The sequence below is a fragment of the Arctopsyche grandis genome, chromosome 4 (assembly GCF_051622035.1).
Source record: "Arctopsyche grandis isolate Sample6627 chromosome 4, ASM5162203v2, whole genome shotgun sequence".
NCBI lineage: Eukaryota > Metazoa > Arthropoda > Insecta > Trichoptera > Hydropsychidae > Arctopsyche > Arctopsyche grandis.
In genome coordinates, this window is record NC_135358.1 from 24,207,644 (window position 1) to 24,230,986 (window position 23,343).

Below are 23,343 nucleotides of genomic sequence, written 5' to 3' on the forward strand. Positions count from 1 at the left end.
ACCTAATGCGCCACAATAATAAAATAAAATAAGAGAGGGAGAAAACAAAAAATAAAATAAAAAATTAATAGATACAACAAAAAGCAAAAGCAAAAAATTAAAAATTAAAAAAAATAATACAGAATTTAACACGAAATAGCTTGAATGTTTCTTTTAATATTTTAATCTGTAGAGTTTGCATGTGGTAAAATTGATGAATAGGTTCATTTGCAGATTTTACAATTTTAATATTTGGGAAATAAGCCCAATTTCAATTTTTTTTCTAATCAACGGATGTAAGAAGAAGGAATTTGTGATCAGAGAAAAGAATGGAGGATTTCATACCATATTTTTATGTACAACTGTTGAGACGGGAACAGGATTTTTTTATGTATTGTATCAAATATTTCAGTAGCGTAAATTACATAATAGTTAATATTTCTGTTACAAGAAATATTAAACCTACGTACATCTTAACTTTTTCTTGATTAATTTTTAATGATATATAGCAATTTTTCTTCTTTCTAGTTTAAAGTAGAGTTTTACTTTCTTATGTTTAAACAAAAATAATAATAGCATTTTTGAAAAGAAAAATATATATGGCTTGGGTATGTATGTAGCTTTGGAAAAAAGGTTATTAGTGTTAGTGGAAATCTGAAAAGAATTTGAAAATTCTTAATTAAAAATAAATTAGATACATTTGTAATTTGTAAATAAAACGAATATTTATAAATATGCACTTTAATTCTAAGATAGGTTTGTGACCTTTAACAACCTCAAACTGTTATTCGTAAATTAATTATATTTATTGTATAAATGTATGTAACTCACATTTTATTAAACATTTCGGTTGAAATCAAAATGAAACAAAAAATAATCTTAAAACAAACTTTATTATAATATAAAATGCATATACAATGTAATACAAATATTTATCGCTATACACTCAACTGACACAATTAATTAAAGAAAGGAATAAATCTTCGACTATAATCAAACATGTATCATAAAGGCACATACGATAAATTAACTTTAATTTGTATCAGAGGCAATTTTCGTATTCACAGTTATAATATAAATAATACAAAAGAAAACCCTCAATATATTTTATTAATCTTTATTTTTATCCTTGAGATATATAAACAATAACTAAAATAGTAAAAAGAATTCAAATAGAACGAAAAGTTCGTGTGTACTATGACACTATATCAACATCGCATAATATTTCAAGTAGTATTTATCAGTAGTTCGATTCAATTGAGTACTCCGTCATCGGTATTATTGATATTTCCTATACCTCTGGCGACTTCACTTATGCACACCCATTGTCCTTCATTATTCTCCCTCCATAAACTAACTTTGTTATCACCACCCGAAACAGCTAATATATTCCCAGTGAGGGACCAACTAACGCTCCAAACCACATCGTCGAAAGTGTGCAAAATGGTAGACGTCCAAGATACATTGTCATCGCTCGTCCAAATAACTACTCGTTTGTCTTGGGAACACGAGGCGATTATGGAGCGTGGTAATCCTATAGATGGAGCCCATGCTACATCTCGAATCCAATCAGTATGTATTTCAAGCCGAGTCTCTTCTGTCCACTGATCAGCCTCTTCTACCCAAATCTACAAAAAAAATTTCATCACATGTTAAAATTCATACTGTTTCAAAGCAACAAAATTGTATTATATGAATATCTTAGTACTAAAATAATCCCAAATATTAAAAAACAAATATCAAAATTCTAGTGTTTATCAATGTTTGCCAGATTTTATTCGTTTTATTGATGTAGAAAAAAATGTGCAATTTATAAAATAGCAGATGATCGTAGAATTATCTGTAAAATGGTATAAAACAGATTATGGGTTATTGTTGTACCTTCACTAGATTGTCAGATCCACCGGTGACCAATCGTTTGGCGGCCAATTTTGAAGGGATCGAGTCCAATCCATCAGCGGCAAACGCTGGAGCCCAGCTAACGGCATTACATCCCACGGCATGAGCTCCAGGTATCTTACGAGCATCCCAGGCATCGGCATCAGCTCTATAGGTGAGTACGGATACAGAGCCGTCTGAACTGCCGCAAGCGAGCACAGCACCATAATCTGGCGGAGCCCAAGCTACCGAATTGACGGAAGAGTCGTGGTTGGAGTATTCGTACAATTTGGTCCAGTCATTAGGAGCGGCTTCCCTCCAAACGATGACTTTCCTATCGTAGGAACAAGAAGCTAGGAGAGCTCCGTGTTTGGGGTGTGACCAGGCCAATTGCCAGACGGGGGCTGCGTGTCCTTTTAACTCGGCCGCCAGGGCGTGCGCGCCTCCTCTCACGCTGTATACTTTGACGCTGTGGTCGGAGGAGCACGTGGCGAGGCGCAGGCCGTAGTAGTCGAGCGCCGCGTCGTGCACCATGTCCTCGTGACCCGTGTCCACCGCTGACACCACAGACACCATGATTTCAGACTCTGCTGTGGAAAATATTCGAATATTAGAAACGTAATGGGTAAACGCGCGTATCGTACGATGCAAATTGTGAAATATTTACGTGCGACGAGAGTTAACCGGCGCAGAGTAAACGTCAAACGGCGACAGACGTGGAGATCACGTTCACCAACTTAATGTTTGACAATATGTTGTCAATCAACGTTATGATGAATATTTCCAGCCAAGTCATGCTAATACGAATACATAAGGGAAAATTTGCAAATGTCGGTCACTCGATTAAAATATACGGTATATTAATACCAATTTATGATATATCAGTAGTGAATAGGATTACCATCGTAACGCTTTAAGATTTTTGGCAACTGGTGACTCGTTCAAGAGTTTAATGTATTTATTTAGAATAATAGATTATAGGGCTCATTTATATCTCACTTTGTACCAGAAGTGTACAGAGCATTGATAGTAAGCCCCGCACCTTAGCGATATATTGTGTATATGTGAGCATTGCTGTGTATTTTCGCATAGTGAGTATATATCGGAGGGCCGTGAATTTCCTGTCTTCCAACTTCCATGTGTAGCTCATCGTGGTCATCCAGTCTTTTCGACATCCCGCAGCTCGCAGCGACTGAACACCACTTTCGTAGTGGCAGCCCTGATTTGGTGACTCCATCTTATTGGGGATCGTCCTCTTTCTTTGGCTACGTTCACACTACCGATATCTACACCCGATATTTACGAATTTGTCCATAACCAGTTCCTAAATAGCAACCACAGGTTGCAATATGGGAACTGGATATAGAAAATTAAAAAATATCGGGTGTATATATCGATAGTGTGGACGTAGCCTTTGCTTCCCTCAACGCTTTTCAGAAAGACCAATTTTTTCAGACTATCCTGGTCTCGATTCGTGATGTGTCCAAACAACTGAAGAATACGTTTAAAGTTGCGTACAGCCGGCTTATCGAAAGGGATTTGTTGGCGTTCGTTAGTTCCGAATGGAAAGCTTAGCGAAGGCCAACTAAAATTAAGTTAGCGTCCACTCTCAACCCATAACGTGGCAATATCATTGTGGCGGCTCGCTTATACGACATGGTCGAGTTTGGTTGCCTTCCTGCGAGTGGGGACCAACCCGGCTGGGTTCGGACAGCTGCTACTCACTCTGTCTTCAGCTGTCATATAATAAACACGTGCATTAACATGCCAGTCGTCTCATTCGTTCATCCTCCATACTGGTGACCCCCGACATCGAGCCACGCAGCCTCGATCAATTTCAACATGCCGCTCATCCCTGCCTCGCCGAGCCAGGCTACCCGCTACCAGCTACCCGCCGCGCCCCCATCGCCATCAACACGCGTCACGGCCCGCGGGTGACAATAAACGAGCAGACACGGCTACCTACCTACCTACCGACGTCCAGCCACAACGTCGACGACAGCTGCTCTTAAAAAATGGGGGAGCGAATGAGACGACGATCTTGACAGCTGGATGTGGAGTCATGCGCGATCCACTACACATAGAACGGTCATCCAGCACCACAAGACATACACCACCTCAGCACCATCATCATCATCATCATCATCAAGGCCCCGTCCGTCCCCACGAGCGTCGTCACGCCGAGACGGGCGGTAGCGCTACAACACCTCCACGAGCCACAACGACTCACAGTCCAGCTCGGAGTATCATCAACCACATCGATGCCCCTGCCGCCCCCGCCGCCCCACCAACCGACATCAGCCTCGGAAGAGCGCCGCCGCCGCAGCATCGCATCGCGCGACCATCGGACCACCCACCGTCCTGCTCGCGACGTCACCGCCCTCGAATCTACCGACCATTCAGGGCGGTACACCTATGTACACAGCGGATGACCCACGTCAACATTTTTTTTTTCTCCCCACGTAATAATTTTTTCTCCTTGTGTAACAACAATTTTTTTTTTCTTTTGTAAAATTTGTTTCTTTGTAATTTTGGTATCGCTGATGCTGGGGGGGGAGTGATGTGGCGGCTCGCTTATACGACATGGTCGAGTTTGGTTGCCTTCCTGCGAGTGGGGACCAACCCGGCTGGGTTCGGACAGCTGCTACTCACTCTGTCTTCAGCTGTCATATAATAAACACGTGCATTAACATGCCAGTCGTCTCATTCGTTCATCCCCCATAGTAATATTGACTGTGTTGAAGGCCCCATTGGCCTTCGTTGGGCCGGTCTTTGCGCAACATAGCATAGCTCGGACGTTAAGCTTCTGCTTACCGTCAAGAAGGTGCCGGGTTCTATCCCTGAATGAAAATGAATTTTTCAGAGTATGCTGTTGGTCAGACCTGGATTTGTGACTCCAGGTTGATCGTTTCCTATCAGAGTTTGCCAATTTTCTCTGATTTCATTGTTGAAACGGTTCCCGGAAAAAAAATTGGCTAAAAATCCTTCCTACCTACTATGTCACCACTATTTGAAAAATTTGATTGATGTACAATAAAAATTTATGTACAATTCATAGATGTCTCGTTAATTTGCGAGTTTTTTCAGTGTCTCGCAATTCAACGACTTATAATAAAAATGCTGTATTTGTATTTGTAATTGGCCAGGAAGGCGCATTGGGATTTACCTGTAAGGCCTTCCTGGTATATATGTAAAATAAAAATAAAATGATCTGACCGCACTAGGCGACAGTGCACTGCAGCGACGCAGCGCAGCACATCAGAGTTGGTACAAAATTGAATTTTGACGCGCAGTGTAGTAGTGCGTTCAATCTCATACAATTTCATACAAACAATATTTGGCCGCAGTGCAATGCCACAATATGCAATAGTGTGTTCTAAGCTAAGTGGATGACATCCGCAAAATGGAGGCATTGGTTCTTCTCGCTGCTTAGAATCAGGGGATTCTAAACTTGAAAACGTCGATTGGCGAAAATGACGGTTGGAGTGGGAATAGATTCGGTTGGTGTTCCGTGTAGAGGGAAAGGGAGTGGTGGCGGTAGCGAGTGCGAGTGCAATCCGCATCCGAGCGGTGTCAGAGCGTGCGAGTCGCGTGTCGGTGGTGGACGTGTCGCGCCGCGAGATGGTGGAGGCCGGGACTTCGTCGGGAGCGGGTGCTGGTGCGGGTGCGGGTGCGGTGGCGGGGGCGCGCGCGAGCGAGTCGGAAGGGCGGAGCGACGGGGGCGCCGAGGTGGTGGCGGCGGGCAAAGTGACGGTGGTGCTCGGGGCGCAGTGGGGCGACGAAGGCAAGGGCAAAGTCTCCGACTTCTTGGCGCAGTACGCCGACATCGTCTGCCGTTGCCAGGTCTCTCATCTCTCACTTATCACTTCTCTCAACTAACCCAACCCAACCTAACCTAACCTAACCTAACCCAACCCCTCGTTCCAATTGGATTCTCGTGAGATTCCACTCCACAACTCGATTCGTCATATCGTGTACCACATGTCTTCCAATGTTCAATCAAGTCACGTTTTTATTTCAATTCATACCCGTACTGATCTTTTTTTACTTATTTTCAATTTCGTTCTGAAATTATTATATACACATTTTTTTCAATTTTACAATATTGTGCAAATTTGCCGGAACAAACTTTATTGTTGCACGTTATCAAGTATGTATGTGCGTTCTAAAAATTATTGTCACCTTGAATTCGTTGAAAAATGTCCATTAAATTTATGTACTCGCATTTTATTCATCATTCCGTTTGGTTTTACGACGACGTTTCAGCAATGTAATAAAATCTTTTGTCGTTTTATTTTTCATCGAACGATAACTTATAATAAAAAAAAACAACAACAGAATCTATACTTAACCCTTACAGGTCTAGAAATGCATATACTTTGTTTAATGGGAAATCGGGAAATATCGCAAGGCTTCCGCATGCGAATGATTGAATTAGCATTGTCTTTGAGACTAAACTAAGCCGTTTGTTAAACTTTTATTTTTTAATTTACAACAAACCAAAATTTTGTGCCAATAAATTTTATCACAAAGTGCAGGTAGATTGTAAAAAAAATCATTAATCCGATGTACATGCATACATTCACCATGCATTGTTGGATGAAGGCCTCTCCAAAACGCTTCCGTAAGTCTTTTTTTGCGCAACTGTAGTATACATAAATTGTCTTGAAAATAAAACCTGATTTATTCCAGCATCTACAAACTTAAAATTCGAATCAAATTCAAAAATGGACATTCAATACCTGTGCACCAAGCCATCGATATACTGCCCTTGGTCTTCCAGGGCAATAAAAAACATCTCGAAATCCCATTTCTATTCATCAATAAAATTATGTTCGGACATTCATGCGTATTTTCTTAACCTTTTGAATGCTGACAAACGCCGATCGGCGTTTCGCCAACAAGTCCATGGACCTGCAGAAAGCCGATCGACGTTGTATATTGAGCATCTACAAAGTAAACAAGAATACTACCCGCTAAGCCTTTCCAGGTAGCATTGAAAAAAAATGCATTCAACTTGGGTCGTGTAATTCGTTTCATTCATTTGTAGAGTACGGATAGCCAAGGTGCCGCTTATTGTTCAATTGTTATAAATGCTTGAACAATAAACGGCACCTTGGTTATCCGGGCTCTATTCATTTGTCAACGTTTATAAAGACTGGTTTACACCGGAATTTCCGAATTTATAACCATAGCAGAATTTCCCGATAGAAATCCCTAACTGCCGAGTATTTTAGATTGTGACTTGGCATTACATTTTAACAACAATGAAGAAGATGGAACTAGTTTTGGAAAAATAAATTTATTAATAGACTTATTTTATATTGTTGCAAGATATATTAGAGAGTCTAAAATATCTTTACAAAACTCGATATCCTCGGTGGTAGTTATCTAGGGTAGTGATCTAGGGTTTTCTATAGGATTTCTAAATAATTCTAGTTGGAAATGATGGTGAAATTTTCAGCGTAGCGGGCTTTCAACAGAAAAGACGTCAGCACTCAAAAGAGCTATTTAAGTCAAATTCTAACAACAAATATTAGTATGAATTTTATTAATTTGGACCGAACAGCACTGCAGACATCATTCTACATTTACATACATACATACTTCTGCTAATTCTAAGAAAAACGTAAAAAATTAACAACAAATTACGACTACAATCTAAATTCTATTTAAAACCCGCTATTTCGAATTCACAAATTCTCTATACACAAATAAAATAATATCCTATCTTTTGATTTGCCTCAATATTAAAACGGGTGAAAGAAAGAGTCGTCAAAACCAACAAGTACCGAAATACATTTGAATATTTCAAAAGCAAAATGTCCAATCGCTAAAATTAAACCGTTTGATTTCTCAATATGTAATTTTATGTTCAATATGTAACAATATGTTCCCTTTTCAATATAAATAAACTGATAAAAACTTAAATTTATATACTATTACATTTCACAATTTCTCATTGTTTGCCGGGTGTGTGTACCAGATAAGGAAAGTACTATATCTTATTTCCATGATCGAATGTTCGCGTAATTTTGATTCCCACGTTCGCTAGAAATATCGCTCGATAACATAATGTAACAATAAGATTTGTCCGCAATTGTTATTTGTTGTTTTTTTATTTGTTTTTTTTTTTTCAACTGAAAAATAAATCGGTTTGACGGAGAACGTGTTAAAAAGACTAGGTACGTTTTGTCACATTGCCAAAACGCGTTACGCAATATATATGTGTATTATCACCAGAAGCTGATCAAATGTCGTAATGCCTTTTAGAAAAAAAGCAAAACAAAACAAATACCGAATGTACTAAAGGGAATAATAATCAAAGAGAGTCAAATTTCGAATTATTTTCGCCTGAAGAGTGGAGCGGGTTAAAATTCATTAAAAAAATTCCATCAGCTCGCAGTACGTTTACACAAGTGCATCATTAGAGAGTCGCCTTATCTGATTTTGTAATCATCATACATGAAATATGTTTTTCTGTTCGTAAGGCACTCCTTATTGTGTTATAGAGTACTTGGGTCATATCTCACACAACCCGATACTACGAATATACGTTAATACTCAAGTATTTTGACACTTCTCTGGTTCAATCTGATCCAAAGTCTTTTTTGAGCATTTTTTTTTGTTTAGCAACGCATTGGAAGGTTGTTCTTTGTATAAATATACATGGAGAGTTTGACAATTCGGATGATAAATGATTCCAGAGGGGGAAAATGTTATCAATTTGTACACAGTAGAAAAATCGAAACTGTTTAACCTTCACGAGTTGTAAGGTTTTCCTGGTTTTGTCGATAGTTTGGGTTCAAATTTCGCATTATGCAGCGTCGTTCAAAGGTTTTTTGGCACGAAACCTTTTTCAATGCAGAATTCGTGCTGTTTTATTGTATTGTACCCGGCGTTGCTCGAGCGGATGAAAGTTAGAAATACGACACTTTTTCGTTACGTTACGGTCGGTAAGTCCATACATTGAGATATTTAAGGGTTGTGGCGTTTGAATCAGTTTAAAAATATTGGCAAATGTTATTCATATTCAATTCGGGTAGTGATTTTAAAACTATAAACTTGTTAAATGTTAGTATGCAATAATAAGACGTTTTTTAGTCACTTGAGCGGAGACTTAGCACTCTTTTTGCTAAGTTTGACTCATTGAATTCGAATATGATAATGATTTTAGTTGGTCGCTCTCGTTTAGGCGTTAGACGGATGCTCCTCAAGTAAAAAAAAATGGTTGACAATAGTGAAATATTTTTTGTGCCCTTTTATTTAATTAAAAAAAGCGCAAGTTTTTTGGCATTTGCGGTCTTTGAAGGTCTGACCGCACTATGCGACAACCGAACGATCCGACACTTCACAACAGTACGCGACCAAATATTGTTTGTATTGCATGAGACATAACGCACTGCGCGACAGTTACATGACGTAGAACGATACCTTGCGTCAAAGTTGACTTTTCGACCAACTTTGACGCAAGGTGTCGTTTGCGACGTGACGCAAGTTTTGTTGAGTGGGGGTTGCCTTGCGACAATTATTCTCCTTCTTCATATCGTGACTTTGAAATAGCACGTAGCCATAATCTTTTGGTTCTTCTCGATTGTTCTTCTTCTTCGCATATCAAAGATACTATAATAGCGTCCGTTTCGTCCATCTTGCTTGCTCCGAGGTACTGAACGAATGATTGACATAATTTACTGCGTAGTGTCGCATCGCTGTCGTTCACGTGCGGTTTACCTAATATTACCGCACACTGTTAAGTGTCGGATCTTTCGTTTGACGCATAGTGCGGTCAGACCTTAACTCAAAATCTAGTATTGCTGTGCTCAAAATGAGCATTGTCGGAAAACAAATAGTCGGAAGTCTTTTATATTGATTGTGATTGTAAAAAATATTGAGATATAAAACCAATCCTTGTAAACGTAGTGAAATATAAAAATGGCCCAAGAAATGCTTAATAATCACGGGTAAAAAATTTGTAGAAAATTCTTTTTTTTTACTTTAATTCGCTAGATAATTTAAAGCAATAAAAAATCATTGACGATTCAATCGCCAAAAAAAAGCATTTTTTAGTCCATCCATGTAGGAAGACAATGTTCTATTGTCTGTACGAAATGCTATTGAGGTTTTCTTTTGGTGGAGATGTTAGAAATGCTATGATTTATTTTATGCCATTGGTCGAAATGGGGTGAAAGGTACAGCAGTACATACATACGTTTTTCCTAATTGTCTTCCTACAGCGGACCAACTATAGTCATTTTGAAACATAGTATGACTTGTAATAAATATAAAACTTTTATTAGAAAACCTCGTGACTGAAATTCCATTCTGAAGTGAGAATAGTAGAAAAAAGTTGAGAAAACGTTGGCTTAGTCAATATTTTTCTAGGATTTGGCGTTTAACGCACGAAATTAGACATTTTGACATAACTATAATTCAATTCGCTCATAATTTAACATTGGCCCATTTAAAACTAAGAAGCCGCAAAATTAAAACAATCAAAATGATTGTCACAAATACGCTTTTCAACATAAACCTGTCGGTTTATAATCTTTTACTTTGACAGCGACTGCACGCTAGCTATTTAACGATAAAAATAGGCAAATACAGTTATGTAGGTACTTTTCGATATACTCTTCATTAGACTACTTTCCAATGAACCAATGAATATACATGTATTTAGTTTAAATACGTTTATACATTGAGTTTGAAAGGACGGATAAACATTGAAGGGACGACACGTGCAATTGTCGTTAGAGTTAAAAATACATAGTTGAACACATGTAGTATGTATAATTTCGCTTTTGACGTCATCTGACTGGTGAATCATTCCTTGGCGAAACCCAGAATGCCAAATAGCCGATTTTCAAACGTTTTCAACTGCGGCACCTCGTTTTAGTCGAAAAAATGTATCGTAGCTTTTTACATACAATGTGCCTAATCAATTTTAGAAATTTTGATCGAGAGATTCCGCGAAACACAGTTTGAATATTCAGACAGAACCTATGCGAATAATGACTATCAGCCGTGCTGTGCGAATCGTGTAAACAGAGAACGAACAGATTAGCACGAGACATCGCGTGACTGATTATTATAGAATATAAAATCTATAGTATAAAAATTATTTCAGTGAATGTTTTTATATCAGTTTCAGGCAAACCTTGGATTCTCGATCGACTTTTTTATGATTCAACTAGCTATTGCGATATTTTGAAACGATTTAAAAATAAACGATAATACTTTTTTACATATTTCAATTTAATTCTTCGTAGAGAATCGAATCGTAATAATATTATTTTATTTTATGTTGATAATATATGGCATTAAGGTCTCACGACCTAGATTTTTTTGCCATCTTTTATATTGTTGTCTATTAATATCTGAACGCTTGAGACTTTATAACGGTTGGGCACGACATCGCAGAATATTTTCATTTTTACTTTATCTTTTATATATGTATTACTGTATTATGTATCTGTAGAGAAATGGATGGAGTTTAAGGCCATTAAATTGATATCGTCTGACGTTTATTATTATTGCAGCTAGGATGATGATGATGATGTGATGCTATCGATCACGAGACTCTTGGTCGATATGCTTGCTGTGAGGATATTCAAGGTCTTCTCGTTCGAGAAATTTCAAGCGAAATCCGCTTCGCTCCATTTGCAAGCTTTACCTCTCACTTGACCAGTTAGAAATTACATAACATATTGTTTTATTGAATGATTTGCTGAAAAAAATGAAACATAATGTTCACTTTATCTTCTGAACCATTGGTCATAAATCCATACATATGTGTGCAATGTATGTAGTTTTATTGTTATTGTTTATAACAAGACCTCACTTTATTGCTCGTTTCATTTTTTTTTATTTATATAAAGTTTTTAAATTAAATTTGCAACATATTTTTATGTGCTACCGTTGACCCTCTTAATATTGACATAACCGTAGTACGTACATATACTATTTTATATTATGAAGGCATATTTTTATATCATAATCCCAATAAATGTATGTGGATATGTGGCAAATATGTATGTGGATATGTGGCAGACGCGTCGACTAGTATGGAGATTTCAAAAAAACAAATTTTAGAATGCCAGGAGTATACATATGTTGTGCTTAGAGATATTTAATAAAATAGATACACGCGAACAAGGCGCTTTGACCAATGGGGCTATTTTCAGTTCGGGATCCAGATTCCTTTTTAAGTTCCAGTTCCAGATTTCTGCTTCAGTTCCGGCTTCGAATTCCTTTTTCAGTTCCAGGTCTCGGTTCCTTTTTTCAGTTCCGGTTCCCGATTTCCTTTTTCAGTTCCGGACATTTTATTAATTGTATTTTAAAAATATAGTAAGAATTGATTTTCGAATGTTTTTTGCGCACAAATATTGCATTGTATAAACAAATAACTAACGCTAAAAGGAAAACAGAGCGATTCATACAAGTATATTTTATTCATTGTTTGTTATTATTATTATACGTATAACTTTATTTAAATTCGTGTATCAATTTCTGAAATTCATGTATCAATCCTTTCCGAAATCACTCGTTGCAATATCAACGGGCGCAACACTAGTTGATATTGAATTAAAAAAAAAAGGAAAAACTCCATAAATGGTACTGAATATATATATAAGATATTAACATCATTAATACTGTCCCGCAAATATAGTTTATGGTATCAATTTAAATTTCAACCAGCAACATAATTCAATGGTTAGCGTATAATGCTAACCATCGAGCCATGGTCCAGCTGTTTTGCCTGCCAGACCTTGGATATGTGTGACTCCAGGTTGATCGTTTCCTACCAGAGTTTGGAAATTTACCTGCTTTCATCGTTGAAACGGTTCCTCGCCAAATTGGCCACTTACCCTCTATTTGTCACCATTATTTAAAAAATAATTTGAAAAGTTGTATTACTGTTATAAATTTACATATAGTGCACATGTACAAATTTGGCCATAGGTGTCGCCTTGAGGCAACCTGTAATGGCACCATGGTAAATATAAAAATAAATAAAAAAGGTTGGGTTTTGCTGAAATTGTCAATTGTGTAATAATCGTTTTAAACTTATTCCAAATTCGCATGCCAATTCATCATGACGTTTGTCTTAAAATAACTTTAATCGCATATAATGAATGTTCGTATTGTTCTTTTCAGGGAGGAAACAATGCCGGCCATACAGTAGTAGTCAATGGAAGTGAATATGATTTCCATTTACTGCCGAGCGGTATTATCAGCCCCGAATGCAAATCGGTTATAGGTGAGGCGTGTTTCATTATAATATAATCATTAGCACTCCATTAGGAATTATGTGTACGTAGATAGAAATGTGTGTTCATTATGTACATATGTATAACGAGGATGTTTCGTTCAGGAAATGGCGTTGTCGTGCATTTGCCGGGTATGTTTGAAGAATTGCAGAAGAACGAAGCTAAAGGCCTTAAAGATTGGGAAGGCCGTCTGATCATTTCGGACAAAGCACACCTCGTCTTCGATTTCCATCAACAAGTAAATGATCAATCAGTCATTGTAATTATATATGTATATGATTGTTGTATAAATATGCTCACTTTGATTTGTTTTCGTTGACAGGTTGATGGTTTACAAGAGGCTGAGAAAGGATTGAAGTCAATAGGCACAACGAAAAAGGGGATTGGTCCCACGTATGCGTCTAAAGCGAACCGCATCGGCTTGAGAATCGCCGATTTGCTTGGCGATTTTGGACAATTTACTGAAAAGTAATTGCAACACATTAATTGTGTTGATTGATTGTTATTTATTACACTGTCTTAATTTTTATTATTAATGAAATGATAGTGGATAAAAAATAGTTTTACATATGTAAATGAGACAGTGTCGAGGAACGGATACTTTCCCAACTGGTCTTGTAGTTTTAGTACTAGTTTTAAATTGCTAAAAGTTATCGATATATTGTATTTGTTTTCAGTTTCTTATTGCACACTGTAGCTGTATATGTATATCTATATAAAGAAGAAAATGTTTCATTTAGAGCAGTGTTTCTCTACACTCTTACACCTGCAGACCACTGAAAATAGAAGAAATATTTTGCAGTCCTTCAATTTTTAAATTCAATAAATCATGCGCACTCGTGTTACAGATCAAGAAATATCAATTATTATATATTTTGCATTAAAAAATACATCTATGGTCAAACATTGTATATAAGCATTGTAAGCATTATACAAATCAGTGAATAATTGAGATGCTGAATAACTCGAATTTTGTGAGAGAGATAGGATAGGGATGTTAATTTGCAGGAACCGTTTCAATGAAAATTAGATAAATTGGCAAAATCTGATGGAAAATGATCGACCTGGAGTTACATAACTAAGGTCTGGGAAGCAGCAACCAGTTGAATCGAACCTGTGACCATTTTATTCGACAGCATTATATGCGCTAACCACTAATTTATGTTTTAAATTTGTACGAATTTGAACCCAAACTGAACTGAATCTATTTTAATACTAGCGAATACATTCGCTAGTATTAAAATAGATCAATCAAATTGACAGAAAGTTTCTATTTTAGGGTGAAACAAGTTTTATAACATCTGTTCCTTGATCATTGTAGTATCCTGAAATCCTCACTTTACAGTGATATATTTTTTTTGTATAAATTTAGTTACGTGGCTGAAAAATTGTAATTTACAGTGTATAGCTCTTAAAATATGACAAAATTATTGTCCTTTTCTTGTTGAAATTTTAAAACTTGTATTTTATATAAAAAAAAGATAAATAATAATGTTTTAATCTGAATATTTCAGATTCCAAACCCTCGTGAAACACTATCAACGCATGTGCCCTTCCCTGGTAGTAGACATAGATAGCGAACTCTCCCGATATGCGATCTTTGCAGACAAGATCCGTCCATTGGTGCAAGAGACGGTGTGCATGTTGAACACAGCTCTCTCCGAAGGCAGCAAAGTCCTAGTCGAAGGTGCCAATGCGGCCATGTTGGACATTGACTTTGGCACGTATCCGTACGTCACGTCGTCGAATTGCAGCATAGGCGGCGTGTGCACTGGCTTGGGAATACCACCTCAGTCTATTGGAGACATTGTAGGCGTATTCAAAGCTTATACGACTCGCGTGGGCGACGGACCTTTCCCCACAGAATTGTTCGATGTATGTATCACGCGTTACGTAGATAACAATAAGTTGATTTTTTTTCATGATGAATTGTGGTTCGTAGGAAACTGGTCAACTGTTGCAATCGAGAGGTCGTGAAATCGGAGTGACGACCAAACGAGTGAGGAGGTGCGGTTGGCTCGATCTTGCTGTTGTAAAATATACAGCTATGGTCAACGGATACACAAGGTATTACTGTTGTTCTGTCATACTGTAATGTATGTAATAATGATGTGATTTATCTATTCAAATTGTTGGTTTTAGGTTATGTGTAACGAAGCTTGATATTTTAGACGTGTTTGATGAAATTAAGATCGGTGTCGGCTATAAATTGCATGGTAGGAAGCTTCCTCATTTCCCATCATCCATGGCTGAATTAGCTGCTGTAGAAGTAAGTATTTGAATATGTATTTTATCTGACAACCTCAAGTTTGTTACGGATTTATATGTATATTTTTTTTTTTTGTTTATGTGTAGGTTATATATGAAACTATGCCAGGTTGGAAGGAGAATATTGAAAATATTCGGGATTATGATAAACTTCCGGCGAATGCAAAGACGTATATTGAGAGGATTCAAAAATATCTCAATATTCCTGGTGTGTATCTCTTCCAAATGTTTGTTTATATGTATGTACATCGCAAGTAATTTGTTAATCTTCATATTTACTTTCAGTTAAATGGATTGGTGTTGGCCAAGGAAGGGAGTCGATTATTAACATTGGATAGAATCTGAAGAATTTTTTTATTGTTTTTAGTCCATTTTTTCTTGATAAAATTGTAAATTGACTCAAATTTACAGGCATGTGAAGAAAGCAGGTGCATTGTTGTTATTTTTGATTTTTTTAAATTTGTTAGTAGTGATATGATCACTGAATCATTTTCTTTTCCTTGGTTTATAATATATACCGATGTATATATATACATATATTGTATCGAGTGATTGGAAAAATTTTCAATTAAAAAAAGATCATTTATTAAGATGCTCGAATAAATTTATTTTTAAAAACAACGCCTTTCAGTTTATAAAACATTACAAAACGATAAAAACAATACAAAATGTAACAATTGTGTAGTATTATACTTTCACACTTAAAATATGTATAACCCTCTCATCAATGACTAGATTTCATTCTTACATACAAAAAAAGTCATTTCTTATATAAAAAAACTGGTATTTAGGTTAACAATTAGGCAAAAGCAACTTTGACTAATCTTGATATACAATACCATGTAACAAAAAAAAAAAAAAAACTACACTTATTTATTTACAGAACTATATACATTTCATCTATATCATAATATACATATAGCTAATTATCAGTCAGTATTTCACATAATTCAATGTCTTTAATAATTTAGTGCAATTTCCTAGCTCTAAGTCTTTTAGACTGAAAAAGTCAGTTTACATCTTTTTATAAAATTATCAAGCATAAATGCAATATGAGAGCAAAAATAAATTATTTCATTCTGGTACAAAAAATGCATATTTACCCTTTGAGGCTTTTAAATTCGAAGTGGAAATCCATTCTAGCTTGTATATTATGTAAGGCACATTATATATGATATTCACAATTGCATAAGCTTAATATATGTATATAAAGAAAAAACCAAGCAAAATTGTTTATATTGTTTAGCAACACACTCAACTATCACACAATATAATATATTGAATCTAACTTTATAAGTTTAACTTGGGACAAAAATAATAATAGCAGACGAGACTCCACAGGAGCGTGAAACCCTTGCAAGGTTAAAACCATTAATTTACCGTTGAACTGTTTTGATTTTCAACTGCACCACTTTCATATTGATATGAATTAACATCCTCTTCCAAAATGAAAGGAGAATCTTTTATTTCGATGTTCATTTCTTCCGATTGGTGATTTTCGAGCATTTCCTCTGCCGACGACTTTTGCGAGCCGATTTTTTCATATAGAATCTCTTCAACTATACGTTGGATAGCTTTTCTCTTTTCGTTACTATCGAGACCTTTAATATCTAATATGGAATCGTCTTCCGTTTGGCTTTCAATTTTTCGCATCACCTCTTCGACGATATCTTGAACTGATGTATTCCTTAAATAATTCATTGTGTCATATTCAATTTGCATCGTATTAGATGGAAGAGTAGATTCATCTTCAATATTTGTATCAATATCAAATGCATCAAATGTTTGAGCTATAGTTTCTTCAGTGTCATTTAATAATTCTATATCTACATTTTGCACGTCCTCTTCAGGTGTATTGGCATTTTCTTTATCTAATACTTCTTTTCTATGTTTACCAATCAGTTCTTTTAATTTCTGTTTGGTTGAAGCAGCTGAAAGTTTCGACTTTTCTTTATCCGAATGCTGCTTCTTTTTCATTTCAAACTTTTTAACACCACTAACGTGAACGTCGTGAATTTTTTTCATATTTTCGCGCAAGTTATTAAGTTTCCTAACGTTTTCTTCTTCACCAAATTCATCACCTTTGTACTTCTCTATGAGTTGTTTTATGTTATGTCTAATATTTGCCGGTTCATTGATAGAATCAACAACATTCTCAGTGTCGGACATGTCATCTTTGGCATAATCGTTCATCAAATCTTCAATAGAATTATTAAATAGGTCATCCTGTTCATCATCTGAATCCACCACTGGTTTCAATGGTGGCAAATCAAGCCCTAATGGATTTTCCTGCCACAACAATCTCTCCAAAATGAACAGAGATGGCCTTGTTTTAATTTTAAATGGCGGAAGACTTTGATAATTGATTGATATATGCGAAAAACTTTCGATAAAGTCTAATACAACATGGGATTCTGAGAACTGCTTTATATTAGACGAGTATTTATTTTTGCCTTCAATTATGAGATGCGTATACATTTGCAGGCGTTCTGGAGCTAACGATTCTAGTTTACCATACTTCCAATCATCATTCAACTGAGTATATCGGGTGACTCCGGTCTGAGCTGCTAAATTATCAATGTGAACATTCACAAGTGATTCGTTTTTCAATAAGCGATGTAATCTAAAATCAAATAAATGTAAACAAATGGATCAAAATTATTAGTTATTGATTTATATTAGTTTCTTATACAAGTTTATATATGTACCTGGATATTGCAGCTCCTCCAGGGTAATTAGTTGAAGCGACAGACAAGAAAGTCAACGATAATAATGAGTTACCGATTAGACAACATATTGAGCAGCACGCTAAGAATTGATATAGCGTCGTTTTACCTCTACGATCCCATCTAAAACGATGGAAAATGTTTTGTCAATCTTCAAACCTTATATAACATTAAAATACAATAAAGAGTGATAAATGAACGTACAAGTAGTTACCAGCCGACGCCGCGGCAATGTTCAAAAGTGGGAAAACGTATATAATGAAACGCAATTCCTTGTGAGGTAAAAATGAAAACAGAAGAACAAACGTTAACGCGGGAGTTATGAACGCTAAAGTTCTGCGATCAAAATAAGCACCTATCGGTATCAGCAATAGACTCGGTCCCAAACCACGTGGCAGTGCAGAATACCAATACCAAAGAAACGGCGATGTCTGATACAATTTGAGTTAAGAAACATAATGTCAAACGAAAATCGTACGTATTTTTTTTCCATTTAAAAAGGATACTCCCCATTGGGAACTTTTATTTAGAACGGTATTAAACCAGAACACTTCAGCTTCTGGCCAAGTTAATCTATGCCAGAAGAATGAATCGATCGATACGGTCAATAGAATCAACGCTAGCGCTGTCGGAATCACCAACTTCAGACATCTGAAAAATTAAAATTACACAATACTTTCCTCGATTCATCATACAATAAACATTCGTTTACATTAATCGTAACTTACCTTACAAGTGATAGTCGTTTCAAAAAAATATCATAAAGTAGGAATTGGCCAAGTAAAAGAGATAGTTCAGCTCTGAAAATTATTATTGCAGCTCCAGACGCATATACGAATTTATCATGTTTGCCGTTTATCCAATAATCCATAGCTAGTAGAACTTGAATGAAATAAAAAATAAAAACACTTCAACGCATGCCATTATATATGTAGATATTTTATTATACTGCTTACCTAAAGGCATGACGATTATATTGGGCAATGTACGGCTAAGGTAAAACATGAAGTGATACTGTGTTACAGTAATAGCAGTAAACCATATGCTGAATGAGTTTCCGAATATTTTCGATAAGCTTTCTCTTAATCGAGTCCATGAAAATATAACACTAAGTGCTAACGATAGTCTTACTGAAAAAAAATTAAAACGACATTTTGAAATTATTGTTTTGTTATATATTTCGAATAAAATAGAATGTTTTAAACCATACCTATATATTGTGACCAAAATTTATTGCACTCACAAATCTGTATTAAAAATACCATAGGCGTCGATAAAATAGATAGAAATATTGGTCCGATGAAACTTCTGGGTACAACACCGGAAAACTCGTGATGATCATACTGAAAGATATAAAATAATAACTGGCTAAGTACCTACATCTTTACTTATAAAGGAGTACACAAAAAACTACAGATTGCAGTATTTTCTTACAGAAAATTTTACATTGAGTTTAATTGAAAAATGATTTAAGTTATTATTTTGAAAAATAAAAATGTCATACGAAAAGTTTTGTATATTAAATACAACTTTGATATGAGATAAGTTCAATTTTATTGTGAAAAATGGTACACCGAATAGAACGTCAAAAAAAAGTATGATTTTATAGGCGACTAGCCAAATTGCCAAACGTTACTTGAATGAGTGAATATTGGAAATAAAAGTAAATAATAGAACTTTTTATAAATCAAAATGCTATGATATTATACTAAGTTTGTTGGTTCTGAATTGAAAACTGAAGATTTGTGCAATGGACAAACAAAAATGAACTTTATATAGATTTAAAACGTGAAAAAAAAAAACTTTCCGTAGGAGCTATATTTAGCCAAACCTGTGTGAAGTTGGTTCTAAGATAAAGCAGGTCGTGTGTCGCCTGCATTGCGTGGCTCTCCTCAACCTTGGTGAAGGGACACCACACCAGGTGCAGCACCGACACGACTGTGGCCAGCTGCGACAACCGCACCCCCGCTCCCCCTTCCCCGCTCGCCGACATCTCGGCTGCCAACTCTTCACTCCTCACTTCTCAATCTTCACGCTGTCACACCTCTGCTTCTTGACACTAATGGCCTTAGCAATCGACTTTGTATGCATACCTACCATCGAATTTATACATTTTCTATCACGCTTCTTTTCACACAATTCTTTACTCAGTTTCATCTTCGAGCACTTTTATACTCGTTTGGTTGCCAATCAAGCACTCAAGCACAATCTTGTCTATTTTTTAGTTTTTTGTTTTTTTTCTAGCTATTTATTAATCAATGTGATATCCTAACTCGCTTCACTGTGTTCGCAAATTTAGATATACAATATACACACACATTAATTTTTACAGCATTTTAAGTCAGAAGAGATAGTTTTTTAATTTTTCATATATTAAAAACCCATCTATATCAATGAAAAATCTAACTGAAACTAAATTAAAAGCCATTTTAATCAATTAGAAATATATACAGTAATATTGTATTAATCATAAACAATTGAAATTTACTACAGTAACAACAGTATGTACAAATGTATATATTTTTCAATGGCGTGCCGTAAAATTCTATCTGTTTTTGTGGCCAGCCTTACTTACGTGTGCACGACCAGGATGTAAGGCGACAAGGCGACGTCATACCGAATCCCTTTGCACTCTGCTCGCACATACGTAAGTAAAGCTGCGCGACAAAAATATGTAGATTTTCACCGCACGCTACTGATATTTTCATGTTGAAATTTTGTTTAATTGGCTGTGCAGGCGCGACAGTTGGTGTTAGCCGGTCGAACAGCTGAGATCCGAGTGAGAAGGAAAACGGCCAGCATCTGCCGATCAATCGTAGACCAGGTTCGTTGTTTTTAAAACGGAAGTCATGTGTCGTCTGGTGCTATTATCCGGTATAGGTCGAGCCCTGCTACGAGCACGTGGTCCAGCTACATATTCCCTACTGCAATCCGTGGCCACCAACGATCTTCAGCATCTACAGAACGAACACAAGAGTCTCTATTCGTTGCTACTGAACGCTCGCGGACGAACTTTATTCGACACTCTCATATACAAAACTCTAGAACCTGACACTCTCCTCATAGACTGCGACAAAACCTTGGCATCAGCCGTTCAGAAACATTTGAACATGTATAAGCTTAAAAAAGACGTACAAATTGAACCCGTAGATCTCGACGTGTGGGTCCTGTTCAACGATTCTTTAGACCACGACTCGTCCGCAAACAACATAGATAGCTTTACCAAATTGATAGAATCCAATCCGAACGTATACATGGATCCACGTTTAAACCTTTTAGGAGCACGATTGATACTTCCAAAATCAACGTCCACTGATAAAATAGTCAAAGATTTAAACCTATCGAATGTATCCACGACTACGGACGCTGAAGTGTACAGGAGTTATAGGTACAGATTGGGCGTTTCTGAAGGCGCTCAAGATATTCCTTTTGGTAATAGTTTTCCTTTGGAAGCGAATTGTGATTACTTACATGGCGTTAGTTTTCATAAAGGATGCTACATTGGACAAGAGTTGACCGCTCGAACTCATCACACTGGAGTAGTTAGGAAAAGGCTAATGCCACTCGTATTTGACGAAGACGTTACTGGAAAAATTCCTAACGATTCTCCGATCTATAGTTCCAACAATTCAGATGTTGCAGTTGGAAAAGTGAGAGGAGTTTCTAAAAATACAGGAATAGGACTACTGAGAATAACGGAAGCATTGACAGCACCTTCGCTCAAAGTATTAGGGTTCAATGCTAAAACTTATAAGCCTAAATGGTGGCCAATAGAAGCGTCCAAAGAGAAGCCAACCAATTAGAAAAGAACCAAAGATCATATAGCCTATTAGAAATTATTGGTGTGACTGTATAGAAATGAACGTTGTTGAATTTTTTCAGATGTCGACGAAGCCTTCGAAAACGGAATCGTCTAAGCCTGAAAAGGTAGTATTCCTTTGCAAACTGTGCGGCATGAAGGAGAATGTAGACTACAAAGGAACAAAGCCATATTTTGCTAAAAGTGTATTGTTAAAAGAAGACAGCTATGTGATGAAAGATCCATTTAGCACGGCAAGAAGAGGACAAATTTTGATTGTGGGCAGCAATTGCTGTGCGTGCGACCAAATGGTCTGTCACGGAAAAGAGTGTAGTGTCTTTTATACAAAAACCTTTTGCACCACATGTGCAAAGCAAAAACTTGAAAGCTTTCCGACCGTCATACAAAATAAAATAAATTCATGTTAATCATCAAAAACCAACTATTGTAGATAATTTGTATGAAATTCTGATTCTCTACCTCAAATATAATATGTTTAAAATTGTTTGTTTTATTTTTAGCTTTGTGCAAAATTGAAATTTACATACATATACACAAAGACATACTGCTAAACGCACATAGTATTTTTAATAATCAAAGAAACAGGATAGGAAATAAAAAAGGATGATTTTTATATAAAAACAATGAATGTATTATTTTTCATGAAGCCAGCCACAATAGTGTTCCCTTGCATTGATTAACTTAAAATTATTACTTCAACAACCGCATTTTGTATGTTTTTATTCAAATACAAATCCACCAATATAAAAGAGACGCAAATTTACATTAACTACAATTGAAACAAAACATAGTACAAAAAATATATGTATAATAACACTTATAAACAAAATGTAGCTCATTTTATGTATATTGCTAGAAAAAACCTGCCTTCACATATGACAAGACTCGTATATACTTAATGGATTTGTATTACATAATACAATTTTGAAAACAATAAGTGAGGATGTCTGAGTTATTATAAAAATATATTCAAATTTTGAATAATACGGAGTAGGGTAAATATAGTAAATTTTGAATAATAATACTGTTTTGAAAAAGAAAAAAAAGTGAAATGGATAGAGGCTGTTTTTTAAACATATGCATAACATTTTCAAATAAAGCGTAATAAATATTGTACTTAAAATAGTCTAAAGATCAATACTTAATATAAATATTAATTTTTAAATAGATACATTTATGAATACACGTACAATTTTTTTTTGTGAAAAAGTCAATGTTTAAATACGTCAAGCATACTGTATTAAGCAGATCTGTTTTCGGGCCCGTTCAAATTTACATACATAATTAGGGTTTATCGTTTATTCAGTTACGTAGATACCATCGATGCTCTTGTGACATGGCTGGCGAATGTAATGAACGATCAATGCAAGGCAGTGTTAAGTGATTATAATAATAATAAGTATAA

At 35.9% G+C, this 23,343-nt stretch overlaps 5 protein-coding genes across 6 annotated transcripts; 3 read left to right on the forward strand and 2 right to left on the reverse strand.

Moving 5' to 3' along the window:
• Window positions 1-707: 707 nt before the first annotated feature.
• Window positions 708-2,669, reverse strand: Sec13 (nuclear pore and COPII coat complex component secretory 13). Of its 2 annotated transcripts, none has more exons than XM_077430235.1 (3): window positions 2,525-2,669; window positions 1,861-2,447; window positions 708-1,607 (listed from the first exon to the last, which is right to left on the reverse strand). In XM_077430235.1, exons 2-3 carry the CDS (start codon window positions 2,431-2,433, stop codon window positions 1,233-1,235), a joined length of 948 nt encoding a protein of 315 aa, XP_077286361.1. In that variant the 5' UTR covers window positions 2,434-2,447; window positions 2,525-2,669; the 3' UTR covers window positions 708-1,232. The 2 variants fall into 2 exon arrangements, with proteins under 2 accessions (XP_077286361.1, XP_077286362.1); XM_077430236.1 differs by having other exon boundaries at window positions 1,861-2,444; window positions 2,525-2,614.
• Window positions 2,670-5,366: 2,697 nt separating this feature from the next.
• On the forward strand, window positions 5,367-16,601 carry Adss (adenylosuccinate synthetase). Its single transcript, XM_077429580.1, has 9 exons — window positions 5,367-5,700; window positions 13,012-13,114; window positions 13,229-13,362; window positions 13,447-13,592; window positions 14,639-14,999; window positions 15,067-15,191; window positions 15,267-15,393; window positions 15,480-15,600; window positions 15,678-16,601. Exons 1-9 carry the CDS (start codon window positions 5,479-5,481, stop codon window positions 15,728-15,730), a joined length of 1,392 nt encoding a protein of 463 aa, XP_077285706.1. The 5' UTR covers window positions 5,367-5,478; the 3' UTR covers window positions 15,731-16,601.
• Alg12 (Alg12 alpha-1,6-mannosyltransferase) lies at window positions 15,958-20,225 on the reverse strand. The gene is made up of 8 exons (XM_077429569.1): window positions 19,950-20,225; window positions 19,329-19,461; window positions 19,075-19,248; window positions 18,847-19,000; window positions 18,625-18,769; window positions 18,323-18,549; window positions 18,101-18,241; window positions 15,958-18,015 (listed from the first exon to the last, which is right to left on the reverse strand). The coding sequence occupies exons 1-8, from the start codon at window positions 20,109-20,111 to the stop codon at window positions 16,764-16,766; spliced, it is 2,388 nt and encodes a 795-aa protein (XP_077285695.1). The 5' UTR covers window positions 20,112-20,225; the 3' UTR covers window positions 15,958-16,763.
• A 640-nt stretch (window positions 20,226-20,865) lies between these two features.
• Window positions 20,866-22,415, forward strand: LOC143910613 (cysteine-rich DPF motif domain-containing protein 1). The gene is made up of 2 exons (XM_077429167.1): window positions 20,866-20,942; window positions 22,001-22,415. The coding sequence occupies exon 2, from the start codon at window positions 22,001-22,003 to the stop codon at window positions 22,343-22,345; it is 345 nt and encodes a 114-aa protein (XP_077285293.1). The 5' UTR covers window positions 20,866-20,942; the 3' UTR covers window positions 22,346-22,415.
• Window positions 20,893-22,046, forward strand: LOC143910612 (iron-sulfur cluster assembly factor IBA57, mitochondrial). The gene has a single exon (XM_077429166.1). The coding sequence runs from the start codon at window positions 20,968-20,970 to the stop codon at window positions 21,919-21,921; it is 954 nt and encodes a 317-aa protein (XP_077285292.1). The 5' UTR covers window positions 20,893-20,967; the 3' UTR covers window positions 21,922-22,046.
• Window positions 22,416-23,343: the final 928 nt, after the last annotated feature.